General features: G+C 32.7%; 1 protein-coding gene across 1 annotated transcript; it reads right to left on the minus strand.

Annotated features, from left to right (window-relative positions):
• Positions 1-11,461: 11,461 nt before the first annotated feature.
• Positions 11,462-13,410, minus strand: LOC107844279 (transcription factor bHLH84-like). The gene is made up of 5 exons (XM_047397933.1): positions 12,856-13,410; positions 12,504-12,707; positions 12,348-12,413; positions 12,194-12,259; positions 11,462-11,613 (listed from the first exon to the last, which is right to left on the minus strand). Exons 1-5 carry the CDS (start codon positions 13,408-13,410, stop codon positions 11,521-11,523), a joined length of 984 nt encoding a protein of 327 aa, XP_047253889.1. The 3' UTR covers positions 11,462-11,520.
• Between the last annotated feature and the right edge of the window lie 3,319 nt (positions 13,411-16,729).

Raw genomic sequence — 16,729 nt, forward strand, 5'->3', positions numbered from 1 at the left:
GAAGATATTATGCTCCAGTAGAGTTAAGAAAGAATAAACAAAGCGGTAAAGAACGAATGACAGTTAAGAAGTCTATCACTGATGAAGAAGCTGAAGAATTCTTAAAGAAAATAAAATTGCCAGAACATTTTGTTATAGAACAGTTGAAGAAGACACCAGCACAGATTTCTTTGTTGTCTTTATTAATAAATTCAGAGAAACACCGTAAGGCTATAATGAAGATTCTTAATGTAGCATGTGTTCCCAGTGAGATTAAAGTAAATCAGCTAAAAAAAGTTGTTGGAAGGATCCTTGAAGAAAATAAAATTACTTTCTTAGACGATGAATTGCCTATTTAAGGTACTGAGCATAACAAAGGTCTGTACATTTTTGTGAAATGTGATCATTCCATCATCACTCGAGTGTTAATTGATGGAGGATCAGGCCCTAATATTTGTCCTATATCAACTTTTCAAAAGTTGAATGTTAATGTAGAAAGGATCCAACCTAATAATGTATATGTCAAAGGTTTTGATGGATCAAAAACTAATGCCATTGGTGAAATAGAGTTCATATTGACAATTGGACCTGTGAATTTTGCTATCGATTTCCAAGGGCTGAACATTGAAACTTCATATAATATGTTATTGGGAAGGCCATGGATTCATAGGGCTAAAGTAGTCGCATCAACATTACATCAAATGGTTAGATTTGAACACGATAGGTAAGAAATAATTGTTCATGGTGAAGGAGATTTATCCATGTATAAAGACTACTTCATTTTCTCTATCAAAGAAGATATTGCAGATGATGTGTTAATTCATCAAGCTTCTGAGGTAGTGGTTGTTGAGCATATCCTCAAGGGAAATCTCATCACAATACCACAATTGTCCTCTATATCTGTTATGGTAGTGAACGAAATGTTGAAGTATGGTTTTAAACCAGGAAAAGATCTAGGGATGTTTATGCAAGGCATAGTTCATTCGGTAAACCTCTATGAGAACTTTGGTACTTTTGGTTTGGATACAAGCCTACTGCTAAAGATATAAACAAGGATAAAAAGCGTAAGAAAGAGTCATGGTCACTTACCAAGCCGATACTGCCACATCACTAGTCTTTCATCAAATTTAGTGTTGTTGGATCCTCCAAGTTACCTGCTGCAAAATCAATGAATGAAGATGATACAGAGTTGATTAGCCTTTTTTAGAATATATTCATTGAAGCTAATATGGTTGAAATTGGGAAAGGTACCAACAATGCAGATATGCAGTTTGTCGGCCCTAATGTCTAGCTTAACAATTGGGAGGCCACTCCTCTCCCTATTATAAAGGAGTCTTGGTAGTTTGTTTGTTTTTCTTATAGTCTTAGTAGTTTGTTTGTTTTTACTCCTATAATTTAAATCATTCTAGGATTGTAATTCCGAACTTTAAACTTGGTATTTTAGGTTAAAACTCTTTCTATCTATGTTTCTAATAAAGCGTAATTTTCCTTCATTTATTTTGAGTCTGATTTTTATTTATTTATTTTCTATCATATAGTTCTTTCTATGCCGATTCTAATGATATGACAGGCATGAAAAATTGTCAACCAGATTTAAAAACCCAATCTAATTATGAAATAATGAATAAAGAAGTTGAATACGATGAAGGAGGAGCATTTGAGGAAATAAGCAAAGATTTCAAACAATTTGAGAATAAGTCAAATCCCAATTTGGATGAAACTGAGGTGATTAATTTAGGAGATTATGAAAATGTTAGGGAGACTAATATAAGTGTACATGATCAACTGCAACAAAAGAAATCTATAATTGAAGCTTTGCATGAGTATAAAGATATCTTTGCGTGGTCTTATGATGATATGCCTGGTTTGAGCACTGATTTTGTAGTTCACAAGTTGCCAATTGATCCTGCTTTTCCTTCTGTCAAGCAAAAGCTAAGAAAACTCAAAATCGACATGAGTGTAAAAATCAAAGAGGAAATCACAAAGCAATTTGAGGCTAAAGTCATTCGAGTGGCTCAGTATCCTACTTGGTTGGCAAATATTGTCCATGTTCCAAAGAAGGATGGCAAGTTTCAGATGTGTGTTGATTATCGTGATCTAAATAAAGCAAGTCCGAAAGATAATTTTCCACTTCCTAATATCTATATTTTGTTAGATAATTATGCTGAACATAATCTTGCTTCTTTTGTGGATTGTTATGCGGGGTATCACCAAATCATTATGGATCCAGAAGATGCAGAAAAGACATCATTTATTACTCCATGGGGGACATATTATTATCGAGTCATGCCTTTAGAACTAAAGAATACTAGGGCAATTTATATGAGGGAAATGACCATGATGTTTCATGACATGATGCACAAAGAGATTGAAGTTTATGTGGATGACGTGATCATTAAGTCAAGAGAGCAGGCTGACCATGTCAAAGATCTGAGAAAATTCTTTGAAAGGCTTCGAAGGTATAATCTCAAACTCAACCCAACAAAATGTGTATTCGGAGTTTCATCAGGAAAACTTTTGGGTTTTATAGTCAGTTGATGTGGCATTAAGTTAGATCCTTCAAAAATAAAAGCTATCCAAGATTTACCTCCACCAAAGAACAAAACGGAGGTGATGAGTTTACTTGGAAGGCTGAATTATATCAGTAGATTCATTGCTGAGCTTATGACAACCTACAAATCGATATTCAAGTTGTTGAAGAAGAATGCTAAAGCTGAATGGACTAAGGAATGTCAAGAAGAATTTTACAGAATCAAGAGGTACTTATCAAGTCCACCTATTTTGATTCCTCTAGATCCAGGCAGACCATTGATATTGTACATGTCTGTGTTAGACAATTCTTTTGGCTGTGTATTGGGTCAACATGATGTCACGGGCAGAAAAGAACATGCCATCTACTACCTCAACAAAAAGTTTACCACTTATAAGGCTAAGTACACTCTTCTTGAGAAGACATGCCGCACCTTAACTTGGGTAGCCCAAAAGCTGAAACATTAGTTGTCATCTTATACTACTTACCTTATCTCTCGTATGGATCCTTTACAGTACATATTTCAAAAGCCTATGCCCACAGAAAGACTCGCGAAATGGCAAATGTTGCTCACAGAGTTTGATATTGTTTATGTGACACGAACTGTAATGAAAGCTTAAGCCTTAGTGGACCATTTGGCTAAAAAACCTATTGATGAGGAGTATGAGCCATTGAAGACTTATTTTCCAGATAAAGAGGTATTGTATGTTGATGAAGTTATTTCTGATGATTGTCATTTAGGCTGAAAGTTGTTCTTTGATGGAGCTGCTAATGTAAAAAGAGTGGGGATAGGAGCAGTTCTTATTTCTGAATCAGGACAATATTATCCTATAACATCCCAACTTCGATTTTATTGTACCAATAATATGGCAGAATACGAAGCTTATATTCTGGGTTTGAGATTAGCTATTGACATGGGGATCCAAGAACTACTGATATTAGGAGATTTAAATTTATTAGTCCACCAAATCCAAGGAGATTGGGAGACTCGTGATTCGAAACTCCTACCATATAGAGGTTGTTTGCAAGATCTTTGTCAATAATTTATATCAGTGAAGTTAAAACACATTCCCAGAGCTCATAATGAGATTGCTGATGCTTTAACGACCTTATCTTCGATGCTTCAATATTCCGACAAAACTTATATTGATCCTTTACATATACAGATTCATAATCAACATGTATATTGCAATGTTGTTGAGGAAGAACTTGATGGAGAACCATGGTTTCATGATATCAAAAAATATATTCAGACTGAGAAATATCCTGTACATGCCGATGGTAATTAAATGAGAACTATTAGATATTTGTCTAGTGGATTTTTCCTAAGTGGAGGAATCTTGTATAAAAGGACTCCTAATTTGGGACTTTTGAGGTATGTAGATGCTAAAAAAGCTTCAAAAATCATGACTGAAGTACATTCTAGGATTTGTGGACCACACATGAGTGGGTATGTTTTGGCAAAGAAAATACTCCAAGAAGGCTATTATTGGCTCACCATAGAGCAAGATTCCATCAGTTTTGTTCGAAAATGTCATGAAGTCCAAGTACACGGAGACTTGATACATTCTCCTCCATCCGAGTTGCATACAATGACTGCTCCATGGCCTTTTGTGGCTTGGGAAATGGACGTAATTGGACCAATTGAACCGAAGGCCGCGGATAGACATAGGTTCATCTTGGTAGCCATTGATTATTTCACAAAGTATATCAAAGAAACGACTTTCAAGTCAGTGACCAAGAAAGCGGTGGTTGATTTTATTCACTCCAACATCATTTGTCGGTTTGGCATTTCGAAGATAATTATTATCAATAATGCTGCAAATCTCAACAGTCATTTGATGCAATAAGTGTGCCAACAAATTAAGATTATGCATCGAAATTCTACTCCTTATCGCCCAAAGGCAAATGGGGCTGTAGAAGCTGCCAACAAGAACCTAAAGGAAATACTCCGTAAGATGGTGCAGGGTTCCCGACAATGGCATGAAAAGTTACCTTTTGCTTTGTAGGGTTATCATATTATAGTTTGAACTTCTATTGGTGCAACTCCTTACTTGTTAGTGTATGAAACTGAAGCAGTTATACCTGCAGAGATTGAGATTTCATCTCTTCGAGTAGTTGTGGAAGCTGAAATTTATGAAGACCAATGGGTCAAGACTCATTTGGAGCAATTAAGCTTGATTGATGAAAAAAGATTGACGTCAGTATGTCATGGACAACTATACCAGAAGAGAATGGCACGGGCATATAACAAAAGGTGCATCACAGACATTTTAAAGTTGGTCAGTTAGTACTAAGACGCATCCTACCCCATCATATTGAAGCCAAAGGCAAATTTTCTCCTAATTGGAATAGGCCATTCATGGTGAAGAAAGTGTTACCTAATGGCGTGTTATATCTGACTGATGTAGAAGGCAAAATGAAGGGAATACCGATCAATGCTGATGTAGTTAAAAGATATTATGTATGATATTCATGTACAATTATGTTATGTATGTTTTGTACTTACATTTTTAAAGATTTGAAATGATGAAGGCATTTTGTTCTACTATCCAAATAATATATCAACCTTTGCTTACCCCTCTGAGCTTTTATTTTTCTTCGTACCCCTCTTTTTGAATCAAATTAAAGTCAGAAAAATAAAAGAAATAAATAAAATTGACAAAAAAAAAGTTGAAAAAATATATATTAAAAAAAATAAAAAAATTCAAAATCAAACAAAAGAATGATGTTTCCTGAACTACGTTTGACCTTATTCTTGCTATGACAAGATACGTAGGCACCCCTACTCCGGAGTTCGGTCCAACCAAAAGGAAATTCAAATTACCCAGAATGAAAGAATACTGGGGTAAAAGTTTATTTTCTTAAAAGAATCGATTCCAAAAGTTGAATGTTTTACCCAATGTTATATAAATTTTTTAGCCTCATGCTGACCTTTCTTTCTAACCCTATCCAAAAGCCAAGTTACAACCAAAGAAAAACCTTCGGATCAATCTTTGAGTATGTCAAAGCTAAACATGTTATTAGTGCATGATATTTCATATTTTGGGTGTTTATTTAAAAAAAATAAAAAAATAAAAATGAGAGAGTCTTATTGGTGAAAGCCTTTTCGGGTACCATAAGACAACTGTGAGCTGAGACAGAAATGAAAAGGAGATAGGCTCATTGGGAAAAACCCATTGAGGTGCTACTAGCCGAAGAAAGGTTGTTATCAAGAAGGAACAAGTTCAAGCTTGGCTTAATTTCAAGCTCAATAAGTGTACAAAAGTTGTAATGATTGGTGTGGGTAGATCTGATTGTTTGATTCAAAATGCATGTCATAATCACCAAAATCGGTTTTCACATTCAGATAAGTTTTCTCTTTGTTTTGAAAAAGAGATTTCTATTATTTTTTTTTGTTTTTTTTTATTTTTGATTTTTTGTGTCCTTGTCATTAAACGGAAAATATTTGTTGTCTTTTGAGTCAAATTCACGTTAGATGGAGTGAGAAAGGACTCCAAACTCGCTACCTACTCCTTTAAGGGTACAAAGAAAGACAAAGGGTCGATGCACAGAGATAACGTTTCAAAGTAAAAGTAAGGTACTCAAACTGATTGTGATTTGACCATTTTAAACTCGTGAAAATCTAAGGAATGTATTGGAAGCTAAACTCAGAAGCATCATACAATAGAAATATGATTTGAATTGAGGATCTCAGTAGTCAGAATTCTGACTCAGAAGTATGACAATTCAATGAATATTATCATGGATTGGGAAAGAGTTGAGCATAGCAAGTGCAAGAGCGGCCACTTCAAAAGCCAAATGCCACAAACCAACCACCACATGTTTTAAAAAACTCACAATTTTTGTTTGTTTGGAACAGAGATGAAATAATTATTTTCAGATAAAGGATGCGATTTCACACTTCTCTCAATGCAAGAAGCATGGTTACATCATCCGATGCTGGATCTCGGTCATGGTAAACTTTATTCTTTGCGAGATATATTAAGATCCAGTGACACATAAATTTTCTAGTACAAATTGGGGAAAAAATTTTATGTGTGTTGTATGAATTTATTTTATGTTCAGGACCCTCCTGAAAAATGGGACAGGACCCTCCTAAAGAATGGGAATTTATTTTATGCTCTGGACCCTCCGAAGAATGGGACAGGATCCTCTTGAAGAATGGGAGTTTATTTTATGCTCAGAACCCTCCTGAAGAATAGAATTTATTTTATGCTCAGGACCCTCCTGAAAAATGGGACAGGACCCTCCTGAAGAATGAAAATTTATTTTTATGCTCAAGACCCTCCTGAAGAATGGAAATTTATTTTATATCCAGGACCCTCCTGAAGAATGGGATGTTATTTTTCTGTTTCACTATTTTCTTTGAGTCCAGGAGACCGCCTGAAGAACGGGTGAAGAAAAAAGAAGTTCAGGAGCCCACCTGAAGAACAGGGTGAAGAAAAGGAAGTCTAGGAGTCCGCCTGAAGAACAGGGTGAAGAAATTGGAAATCCAGGAGTCCGCCTGAAGAACAAGGTGAGGAAATTGCAAATCTAGGAGCCCGCCTGAAGAACATGGTGATGAAATTATAAATCCAGGAGCCCACTTGAAGAATAGGGTGAAAAAATAACAAGTCAGGATCCCGCCTGAAGAATAGGATGAATTTTCAAGTTCAAATCATGAAGATTTGAATTAAGATTCTAGAGAATGCAATTTTTATTTCATTTTTTATTTTTGTTAGTCATTTGAATGTAAAAGGCAGAAGTTGTCAACCAAAAACTCGATGAAATCTCACTCGAATTTAACTCTTTCTCTCTCCATACTACCTTTGAACTACTCGTGACCTGATTCCCTTATAACCCGGGATAGGTAGGATGTCCAAAAACAAGACTCGACCATATTTTTCTTTTTCTTTTATTTTTTATTTTTACCTTTCAAATAATTGGGGGGTCAAAAATCATATCTTGTCTACTTCTTTGTATGAAAACTCTTCGAGATTTCACACAAAGAGGAGCAAAATGTAGACACGTAATTTTTTATTCTTCCTAAATTTTAATTTGTCTATCAATATTAAATATTTATATTTATATTTATATTTATATCTAATCATATATTTTGATCTTTATTTTTATTTTATTCAAATTTTAAAAATAATATAAAAATTAAATATATGTTTTCTTTTATAAATTTTAATAAAAAAATTAATAGTTTTAATATTATTTTATTATATTTTATTTATTTATTTATTTATTTATAAATTGTTATTATCTATTTGTTAAATATAAAATTAATTGATTATTATTTTATTTATATTTATTATATTATTTATTTTTAATTTATTATTAATATTATCTTTTATTAAAATAAATAAATAAATTATAAAATTTAAATTTTAAATCCCTTCCCTCTTATCTTCCTAAATATAACCGTTCCCCCCCTAAAAATATTAATTGTTCCCCCCAATATTTTCCTATATTGAAGGACTCTCACTTTCAGAAAAAGAGAGTACGTACATTCACACAGAGTACATACTTGGACATCAGATAAAAAAAAAAGAGAAAATTAATAGAGAGCAAATTCTCAGTCCGAAAAGAGAAAAGTTTGAAGAATGAGTTTGATTTCCTGACGAGTTTTCGGTGATGACTGTTTTTTTCGCTTTGTTATTCAATTCAAGTAATCACAGGTTCTTTTCAATCTTGAACCATTTTATATTGTAAGTTTATGGAAAATATAAAGAAAAATGCTTAATTGATTTTATTACATTATGTAGTATGTGAAATTGATTAATTATGTGAAATTTCATATCATACATTGTGCAGTCAAAATACTGTGTATTTATATTCTTTGTACATAGAAAAATTATGTACTCATAAATACACTATACATACGTATAGACGGAAAGAGAGAATCTTCCATTTCTTTAGCAACATATACAGTACACATACACATCCGAAAAAGTACATGCATATATTATCACGCGCACAAACACAGTAAAATAATTGATAAAAAATTAGCAAAATAAAGGGGAAAATCAGTGAAATGTGAAAAGATCAGAAAGATGAAGACAAATAGAGAATATTTAGTTTTTCTTGAATTTTTCGGCAAATTTCTTACCGAAAATGATCAAAAATTTCTATCGAAAGCCATTAAAACCAGCGACTAAATGGTCAGCGAGGCCACCATCGCCGACCAGCCCCCCTTCCTTTTTCTTATCGCCCCAAAACCAGTAACCACCAACAACACCGTCGGCGACCTATCACCTTCCCTTTTCCGTTACCAAAACCGTTGTATCTCACCAGATCTAATCACCGGTGGGCTCACTTATACCAGTCGTCGTCACTCCTCCTTCCCCAAAATTGCGCTTCACATCCCCTCTTTTTTCCTCCCATCGTTGGACCTTGTTGTTTACCGTCGTTGCCGCAGTTATATATATGAAATTTTAAATGAAAGATAGGATTGGAAATAGTACTGAACGTGGGGATATATATGAAGTAGTAACAATGAAATATGAGCAATTTAGTGCTAATAAATTTAATATTATTTATATTTTTGGTTGGAGTAGATATGTTTGTCTCATGTTATTTGTTTCCTTTTGAAATTCGGATTTGTATCAAATACTAATAAAAATAATAATAATAAAAAATATATATTTATATATTTATTTATTTTGAGATAATATTAAATATTAGTATAATATGGATAGCTTGATGTGTTTTCTTTAAAATTATTTATTTTTATCATTTTTTTATTATTATTGTTATTATCATTATTCTTATTATTTTATTTTATTTTATTTTCATTGTCATTAATTAATCTTAAGAATTATTTGTTAAATTAAGTAATTTTTTGCTTCAGTTTATTGTTAAGGTTAAAAATAATTTAAGTTTATTATAAACAAATTAAAACTTTTAATGCTAAATAAATTTTAGGCTTGTTTAAAATATTCTTCTAAATTAAAAATGCGGCGAACGCATTTTTTTGAGAGATTTAAAATTCAAGGATGCAATAATGCACCTTGGAGAATTTTTTTTAGAACTAAATTTTCACTTAATTATTTAATATAGAGGCATAGATAAACATTTTCGTATAATAAATAAGCGAACATAGACCCAAACACAATTCATCAAAATAGTTTAAGTTAAAATAAGTCAATAAAAACGACCGTGCTAGAACCACGGGACTCGAGGGGTGTCTCACGCCTTCTCCTCGGTCAACAGAATTCCTTACCCATTTTCTGTTTTCACAGACCACAACAAAGAGTCATTTCCTTTTGATTAGAGATTCAAAAAGGTGACTTCAAACACCATAACTCAATTTTAAGTGTCGACTCTATTAATAAACTAATTCCTATTACTCAATTCCAAGTGACGACTCTGTTAATAAACTAATCCCTATTTAAAACTGTCACTTTAATTGAAAAAACCTTCGACTCAAACCTCCGAGCGGAAAAGTGGTGTGACGGTACATGCACGAAGAAAAACTTATAGACTAGAAAAAAAAGAAAATGAATGAATACCATAATGTAAGCCTCGAGTACCAAGGCCGTTGTGTGGAAAGATCTGTATGAACGATTGCACAAAGTGGATGGATCAAGACATTCAATCACCACAAAGTGACTACTATCTTGAATTGAGGCGCCACTAACTCTATGTTTGTATACTATTCTAGATTCAACGATAAAATGGAAGAGTTAAGGCGTTTGTTGAACCGCCTTCTCGTGATAGTGATAAGTCAAAAGACTTTGTAATGAATTTGTAAAAACTAAAATTATTTTAATTTTTTATGAATCTAATTGACTCATATATGCTAACAAGAAGCTATATTTATTAATGAATACAATACCCAGTGTCAGTGAATCTATTCCATTATCATGAGAATTGAAAGCCAAAAATCAGTGGTGACAACATCACTGGTGTTGGGTCAAATCTAGAAAATGAACTTATGAGTCTACAACGTATTCAAGAACCGTAAAAATCATAAGTTAAACTTCAACTGTTCTGTGATTTTGTTGCAGTGAAGAAAGACTTTTTGTGTGTGTCTGGAAATTATCAAGATGGAGTTGATCAGTGCTAATTAACAAAATATTGAATACAACTTCTCAAATTCTTCTCCTTTTAATGTACCTGCAACAAAAAAAAAAAAATACTCCCTCCCTTTTAAAAAAAAATAATGACCTACTTTGACTTTACATAAAGTTTAAAAAAACAAGGAAAAGTTTTGAATCTTATGGCCTTAAATTAAAGTTATGTCAAATACATCAAAATATCATTTAATCTTGTGGTCTTAAGCATGTCATATGAAAGTTGAAATTAAAGTATTGTAAAAAAAAAAAAATCATTTTTTTTAAACATACTAAAAATAAAAGTAGGTCATTCTGTTTTAAACCGAGAGAATACTAAGATAAAAAGTAGTATGAAAATTTGAAAAAGTAACTGAATGTGGATAGGCCCACATAAATATGACATATTACATTGTTATAAATTTCAAGGCAATGCTATCCAAAACTTAAAAAAGTAAGCTGAAAGTGAAAAGATTGGGAATATAAAATAATAAACAACTATTGTTACTATGGAACGTATCCAAAATAATAAATTATTATCATAAAAAATGAAAATATTCAAGGAACTTACTATTTAGTTGATTTGATTCATTTATTATCAGGCGTATCAATGGATGACAAAATAATACTCTTCACCAACAGTATAGAGCGCCAATCAGCACATCATTGAAAGATTTAACATATTAGAACTCAATTATTACAGAGCTTTCTTGTTAACTTCCATAGTTCTGAGTCGTATAGAATATAAAACACTTCATCAAGTTGAGATGACAGCCAGAAAGGAAACTTACATTTAAATATTTTATCAGGAGAATGATTAGTTGGTTATGGATAAGATAATAACCAATCACTAAGTTTAATTAAGACACTATTACAAAATTGCAATACTTTCTATGTCCCCTATATTATAACGCTCTCAATTTAATTACAGAAATCCAAAACAACCATGTCTTGATCTTTTCAACGTTATCATTTTGGAACGCCAATCCTCCGATCGAGCCCAATGTCCATTCCATTGTACGCAATCGGAGCATACATCCATAGATCATCAGAGCTCAAGAGCTGCATGCAGATTACAAAAGAAAACGCAGCACATTAAGATCATCGCTTGATTCCGATATGAGAAGTAATTAATCTTTTGGTATCTTTAGTTGATCAGCTATGCCATTAATTAATGAGTTTATTGTTATGCACCGACTATCAAGTCAAAATGGCCTATAACAAGTAACTGCTTCTAGTAAGTCTTATTTTGTAACATTAAAAAAACAAAGTAAATGACCTTCCATAGCTTGTTAAAATATGCAAATAGTACAAAAAACCTAAATTATTTGTTTAATAACACACTTGTTCGCACAAAATGATGAGATTTTTCAACCTATACTTTTCTATGTTGCCCGGACTCTTCAAAAATGTGGCAAAGTGTGCATGTCAGATCCTCTAAAGTAGTTCATTTTTGGAAGATCCGACATGAACGTGACAACCTTTGTGGAGAGTCAGACGACATAGATACTTGTTTCTTCTCTCTTTCTTTTGTTATTTCCGCGTGAATGTGCTTGTGTATGTTCATGCTAGATCAGTATCATTGCCTTGTCAAAAACCTAATACATTGCAACACTTTGAGAAGGGAAAGATAAAGCTTTACCTTGATTTGTAGTTGCAAAAATTTGACATACTGGACTGCCTCTTCAAGCATGGTGCTGATGTCAACCTGTCATCAAATATTTTTCCATTTATGTTCACATTCTCTCAGAAGATAATAGCATGATGAGTACTGCAGTTACACTGACTTCAGTTACCTTAGTTCCGTTAGGGACGAGACTCTGTAAGATCTTCAATCTCTCATTAATTCTCTCTCTTCTTTTCTGTCAGACAAAGAAAAAAAGCATTTACAGCTATACTAGCAGATCTAGAAAATATGAAGCAAGTGATAAATGTGATAGACAGTTAAATACCCTAGCATACAAGCTTTGAGGGTCAGTTGCTGAACCCCTGCTGGCTCTGGATTTTTGGGTCAACTTGAGAGAAACATTAGATTCATCTACTGAGCAGCAACTGATCACAGAGTTCTGTCTCTGAAGGACAGCCTTGTTTTTTCCATCCATATCGCCAGTTTTAAGGTCCATTTGCAGCTTTGTGCTTCTCTTGTTCTTTGGAACCTACATCATAGAATTATGAGAGATCAGGAACTACAACAGGAATCATTAAATTTAGCATTATGAAAGAAACTTAACATCTACTACTATCACTACTACTAAATCAGATAGAAAGGTTTCGAAGTTAATGAATAACACTCACATTCCCAGCAGGACCATGCAACAGGGCTCTTTTCTTAGAGCTGTCTGATGGACTATGATCCATTTTATCTCTCGGAAATTGCTCATAATCTATTCTTCCTAGCTGCAAGACTTTTCCATCAAGAACAGCTTCATTCATGTTTACATCAAACTCCATGCTGTCATTACTGACATCTTGGTTAAGGAAGTCATCTCCTTCAATTGGATTACTAGCATCCATCACACCATGTTCTGTCGTTATTGAACTATCATTTCTCATCAAGATAGGCCGAGAATAACTTGGATAGTAAGTTTCATGACTTGGAGGGTGGAAGAGAATACCACTACCGCCACTATACATACTATCATTTGAAGAATACATAGGAACTCCTTCCATGTTCATGTTGGATTCATGATCATGACCATTCCAAAAACTGGAGGAAGCACCATAGTTTGAACTACCTGGTAGCTCATTCGGAAGTGAACAGTTACCGAGAAACTGTGCCATGAAATCAGCCTCCTCAGTAAAACACATTCCGCTGAAGGAGCTCCAATCTCCTTCAGACATTGATGCCACCGGCTCCATTCTTTAACGAAATGAAGGAGTTCTGCTATTTAACTAATATTTTATAGTAGAGAAGCTAAATTTTGTCGATGGAATTGGAAATAGTGGGAGATATATAGAAGCACATATATATAACAATACAAATTTAGCAATGACAGAATGGATTGACTTTTGTAGGTATATCAATATTCTTGGACTTAGCAATCAATGATATTTAATAAGCAGAATATGCCTCGGCCGTTTCTAAAATAAATGTATATTTTTCAAAATGGGCAAGTACAACTAAGATAGACTTAGTTCAACCAGACAAGGACTACTTTATGCAACCCCAGAGGCATATAAAAACTCCAACATTTATAATTAGGTAACTCTGACAATGACTAGAGTATATATACCAATCATTGACAAACAGATTAAGTATTATCAGTTACTATCAACTGTCCAAATTTTATAATTAGTAAAATGTGGAAGTGATATGGGAAAGGAGATTGAGAATCATACCTGAAGAACGTGAGGGTCTTTTTCAATACATTAAAAGGCAATATAAAATAAAACCACAAATGGCATCACCTGAGAATATGCATATTGTGCAGGTGAGTTTGACAATTTTAAAAGGGAAATAATTGAAATTTATCAGTCACTTACCGGAGTAGTTGGAATGCGTGCAAGCTAATCCGTACACTACGTCGTTGAAACAGAGAGAAAAAAACACTGTTGACTATTGCATAATACCGTCTGTTGTTACTTGCCCCAGAAATTAGACTCATCCTCACCAAACATATCAAATATGTCCTTGTTGAACCTATATTCATTTACTTTCAATCTGGTTCATTCACCCCTCTTCCACCATTTTGTCCCATTCTCAAATTATGAACAAGGACTGCTCTTTACCAATGACTCCAATCTACTCAGGCACTATTAGATTAGCTCACATGGCAACATTGACGCATGATTATATTCTAAACACCATATATAGCATTCCGGAATGAAGAAAAAATGGACTCGGCTTCGCTGTATACTTCACATGGACAGAGTTTTAAGAGAATAACAGTATTTTCTCCGTGGTGCTGAAGATGATGATGAGTAATGTAATAACTCAAACGGTGACTCAACTTAAGACTACAAAGTCACTCAACTTTGTTTCTTACTCTAAAAATTAAAAAAAAATTAAACCCAATTTTAATTTTTACTTCAAAAGTCACTTAACGATGAATATTTCACTTACAAAGTCACTACCTATTTAATTAATTAACTATTAATTAAAATTTGCTAACATGAGATTTTATTTAAATCAAAATTCTAAAAAACCTAAAAAATCATTTGAACCATATTATTACATATTCTCATGTTTACTTTATAACCACATGAAATTTTAAAATATCATAAATAGTTTATATCAATTCACTTATAATGTTAATACTAATTTTTAAGATTTTGAGAATCATATTTATTTAGCTGATTAGATTTAATTAAATTTCAACGTGATACTTATTTATGGAATTGATTTTTCAATCATAATGTAATTTTTTTCTATTACCACTTGTATAATATACAGATGCACCAAATAAATACAATAAATTTTATTCATAATAAGTTGACAAAAGGGAACTTTATAGATTTTAAACTAAATTGATATGATATAAAACATTAGCAAATCCTATTAAACATTAGTAACATTATAATATATACACTACAACGAGGTAAAATTAGCAGCAAAAATTGTACAATTAAATGATTGTGATTTTAGGATATTAATTGATGATTTGTATGATTATATATACTTTAGAGTATAGAGTAATAATTGGACAAGAAAATTACAAAAAATAGTAGTAAAATCAAAATTCTAAGAAATAAAGAGAATCATTTAAATGAATTTTGAATTGGGGGGAGGGGGGCATTAAATTGATTGTTTAAATATTTTTTTTTTAATTCTTAAAATTTATATTTTAAATAAAAACTACATGTTAGCAATTTTTAATGAAAAAAATTAATTAAATAATTTGAATGACTTTATAAGTAAGACACTCATAGTTGAGTGACTTTTGAAGTAAAAAGTAAAGTTGAGTGACTTTCTGAGAAAAGAACTCAGAGTTGAGTGACTTTTGGAGTAAGAATCAACGTTGAGTGACTTTCTGAGAAAAAAAAATTATAAGTTGAGTGATCAGTTGAATTATTAACTCGATGATGAGTCGAAGCTAGATCGGGGTTCTTATTCTTCCAGGAATTCTCCATATCTTTGAGCATTTTGCCCTCGGTCTAAAATTGTTCCTTGGAAAATTACTTAAGGAAAATGATTAATTTATGATAGCTAATGTAATAGCTGGAGTCTGATAATATACCTTTTTCCTCAACCTTAACCTTAACCTAGTTCCCTTATTTTACAATTATAAATCAGAATGGTTAAATGGAGAAGAGCGGTAATGACTTCCCTAAATCACCTCATGCCAGTTACACAAAAAGAATTAAGTTCAACTAGTAGCTTTGTATCAATTCCTTTTTTTGGGCATATCATTGAAGTTCATTCCTTCTCCTGCCATGATACCAATAATCACATGTGAAATATTACGGGGACAAGTACTTACTCGGGGGTTTGGGCTATAGGTGACAAAAGAATTTTAAAATGAGGTGTAGGTGACACAAGTCTTAATAATTAAGTGGAGGTGACAATTACTTTATTATGGATTAAGAAAGTTTGGTAAGATTGAGAATAGGCCACACTTTTTTAAATTTACACTTTGATTTAAATGTTTACCGAATAAAATGGGAAACGGAGGGGAAAAAAGTGCATTTCTCTCTCTTCTCATCCATTGTTGTTTTCTCTCTCTTAGCGATTTTTGTTGTTCATTGTTGCTGTTCCTTTATTCATCATCTTTTGCTTCATTATCATCATCTTCTACTTCATTATCTTCTTCATCTTCTTGTTGTTGACCATTGTCGTTGTTGTTGTTGTTACCGCTAGTGTTGCTATTTAACCAATTTCTTAGGTCAAATTTTATTTTGTACATCACTTTCCACTTTGGCATTACTTAATAGGAGATTTTGGTAAGTCAAATTATGATTTTTAGTTGAGTTTTTCATTTGAGTAACTGCTATTGTGATTTTTTCCAATAATGGATAGAACACAATCATCAATCCAACATAAGATCCATCTGTTTAAACAGATAAATCATCTGTTGTGATAGATGAGACAACTGTTTCAATGGAAGACTGATATGTTGGATTCATGTTTATGGTTCTATAGGCCGTAACATAAATCGAACAGATGGGTCATCTGATGCAACAAATGATATATCAATTCAAACAGAATTTAAATAGATTAGTTATCTGGTGTAACATAATA

Source organism: Capsicum annuum, chromosome 10 (assembly GCF_002878395.1).
Source record: "Capsicum annuum cultivar UCD-10X-F1 chromosome 10, UCD10Xv1.1, whole genome shotgun sequence".
Lineage (NCBI taxonomy): Eukaryota > Viridiplantae > Streptophyta > Magnoliopsida > Solanales > Solanaceae > Capsicum > Capsicum annuum.

Coding starts and splice junctions, on each gene's coding strand:
- LOC107844279 (XM_047397933.1), bottom strand. CDS start 13,410: ATGGAGCCGGTGGCATCAATGTCTGAAGGAGATTGGAGCTCCTTCAGC. Junction 12,708..12,855: donor GAGCCCTGTTGCATGGTCCT/GCTGGGAATGTG, acceptor TCTATGATGTAG/GTTCCAAAGAACAAGAGAAG. Junction 12,414..12,503: donor CTCAAAGCTTGTATGCTAGG/GTATTTAACTGT, acceptor TTTGTCTGACAG/AAAAGAAGAGAGAGAATTAA.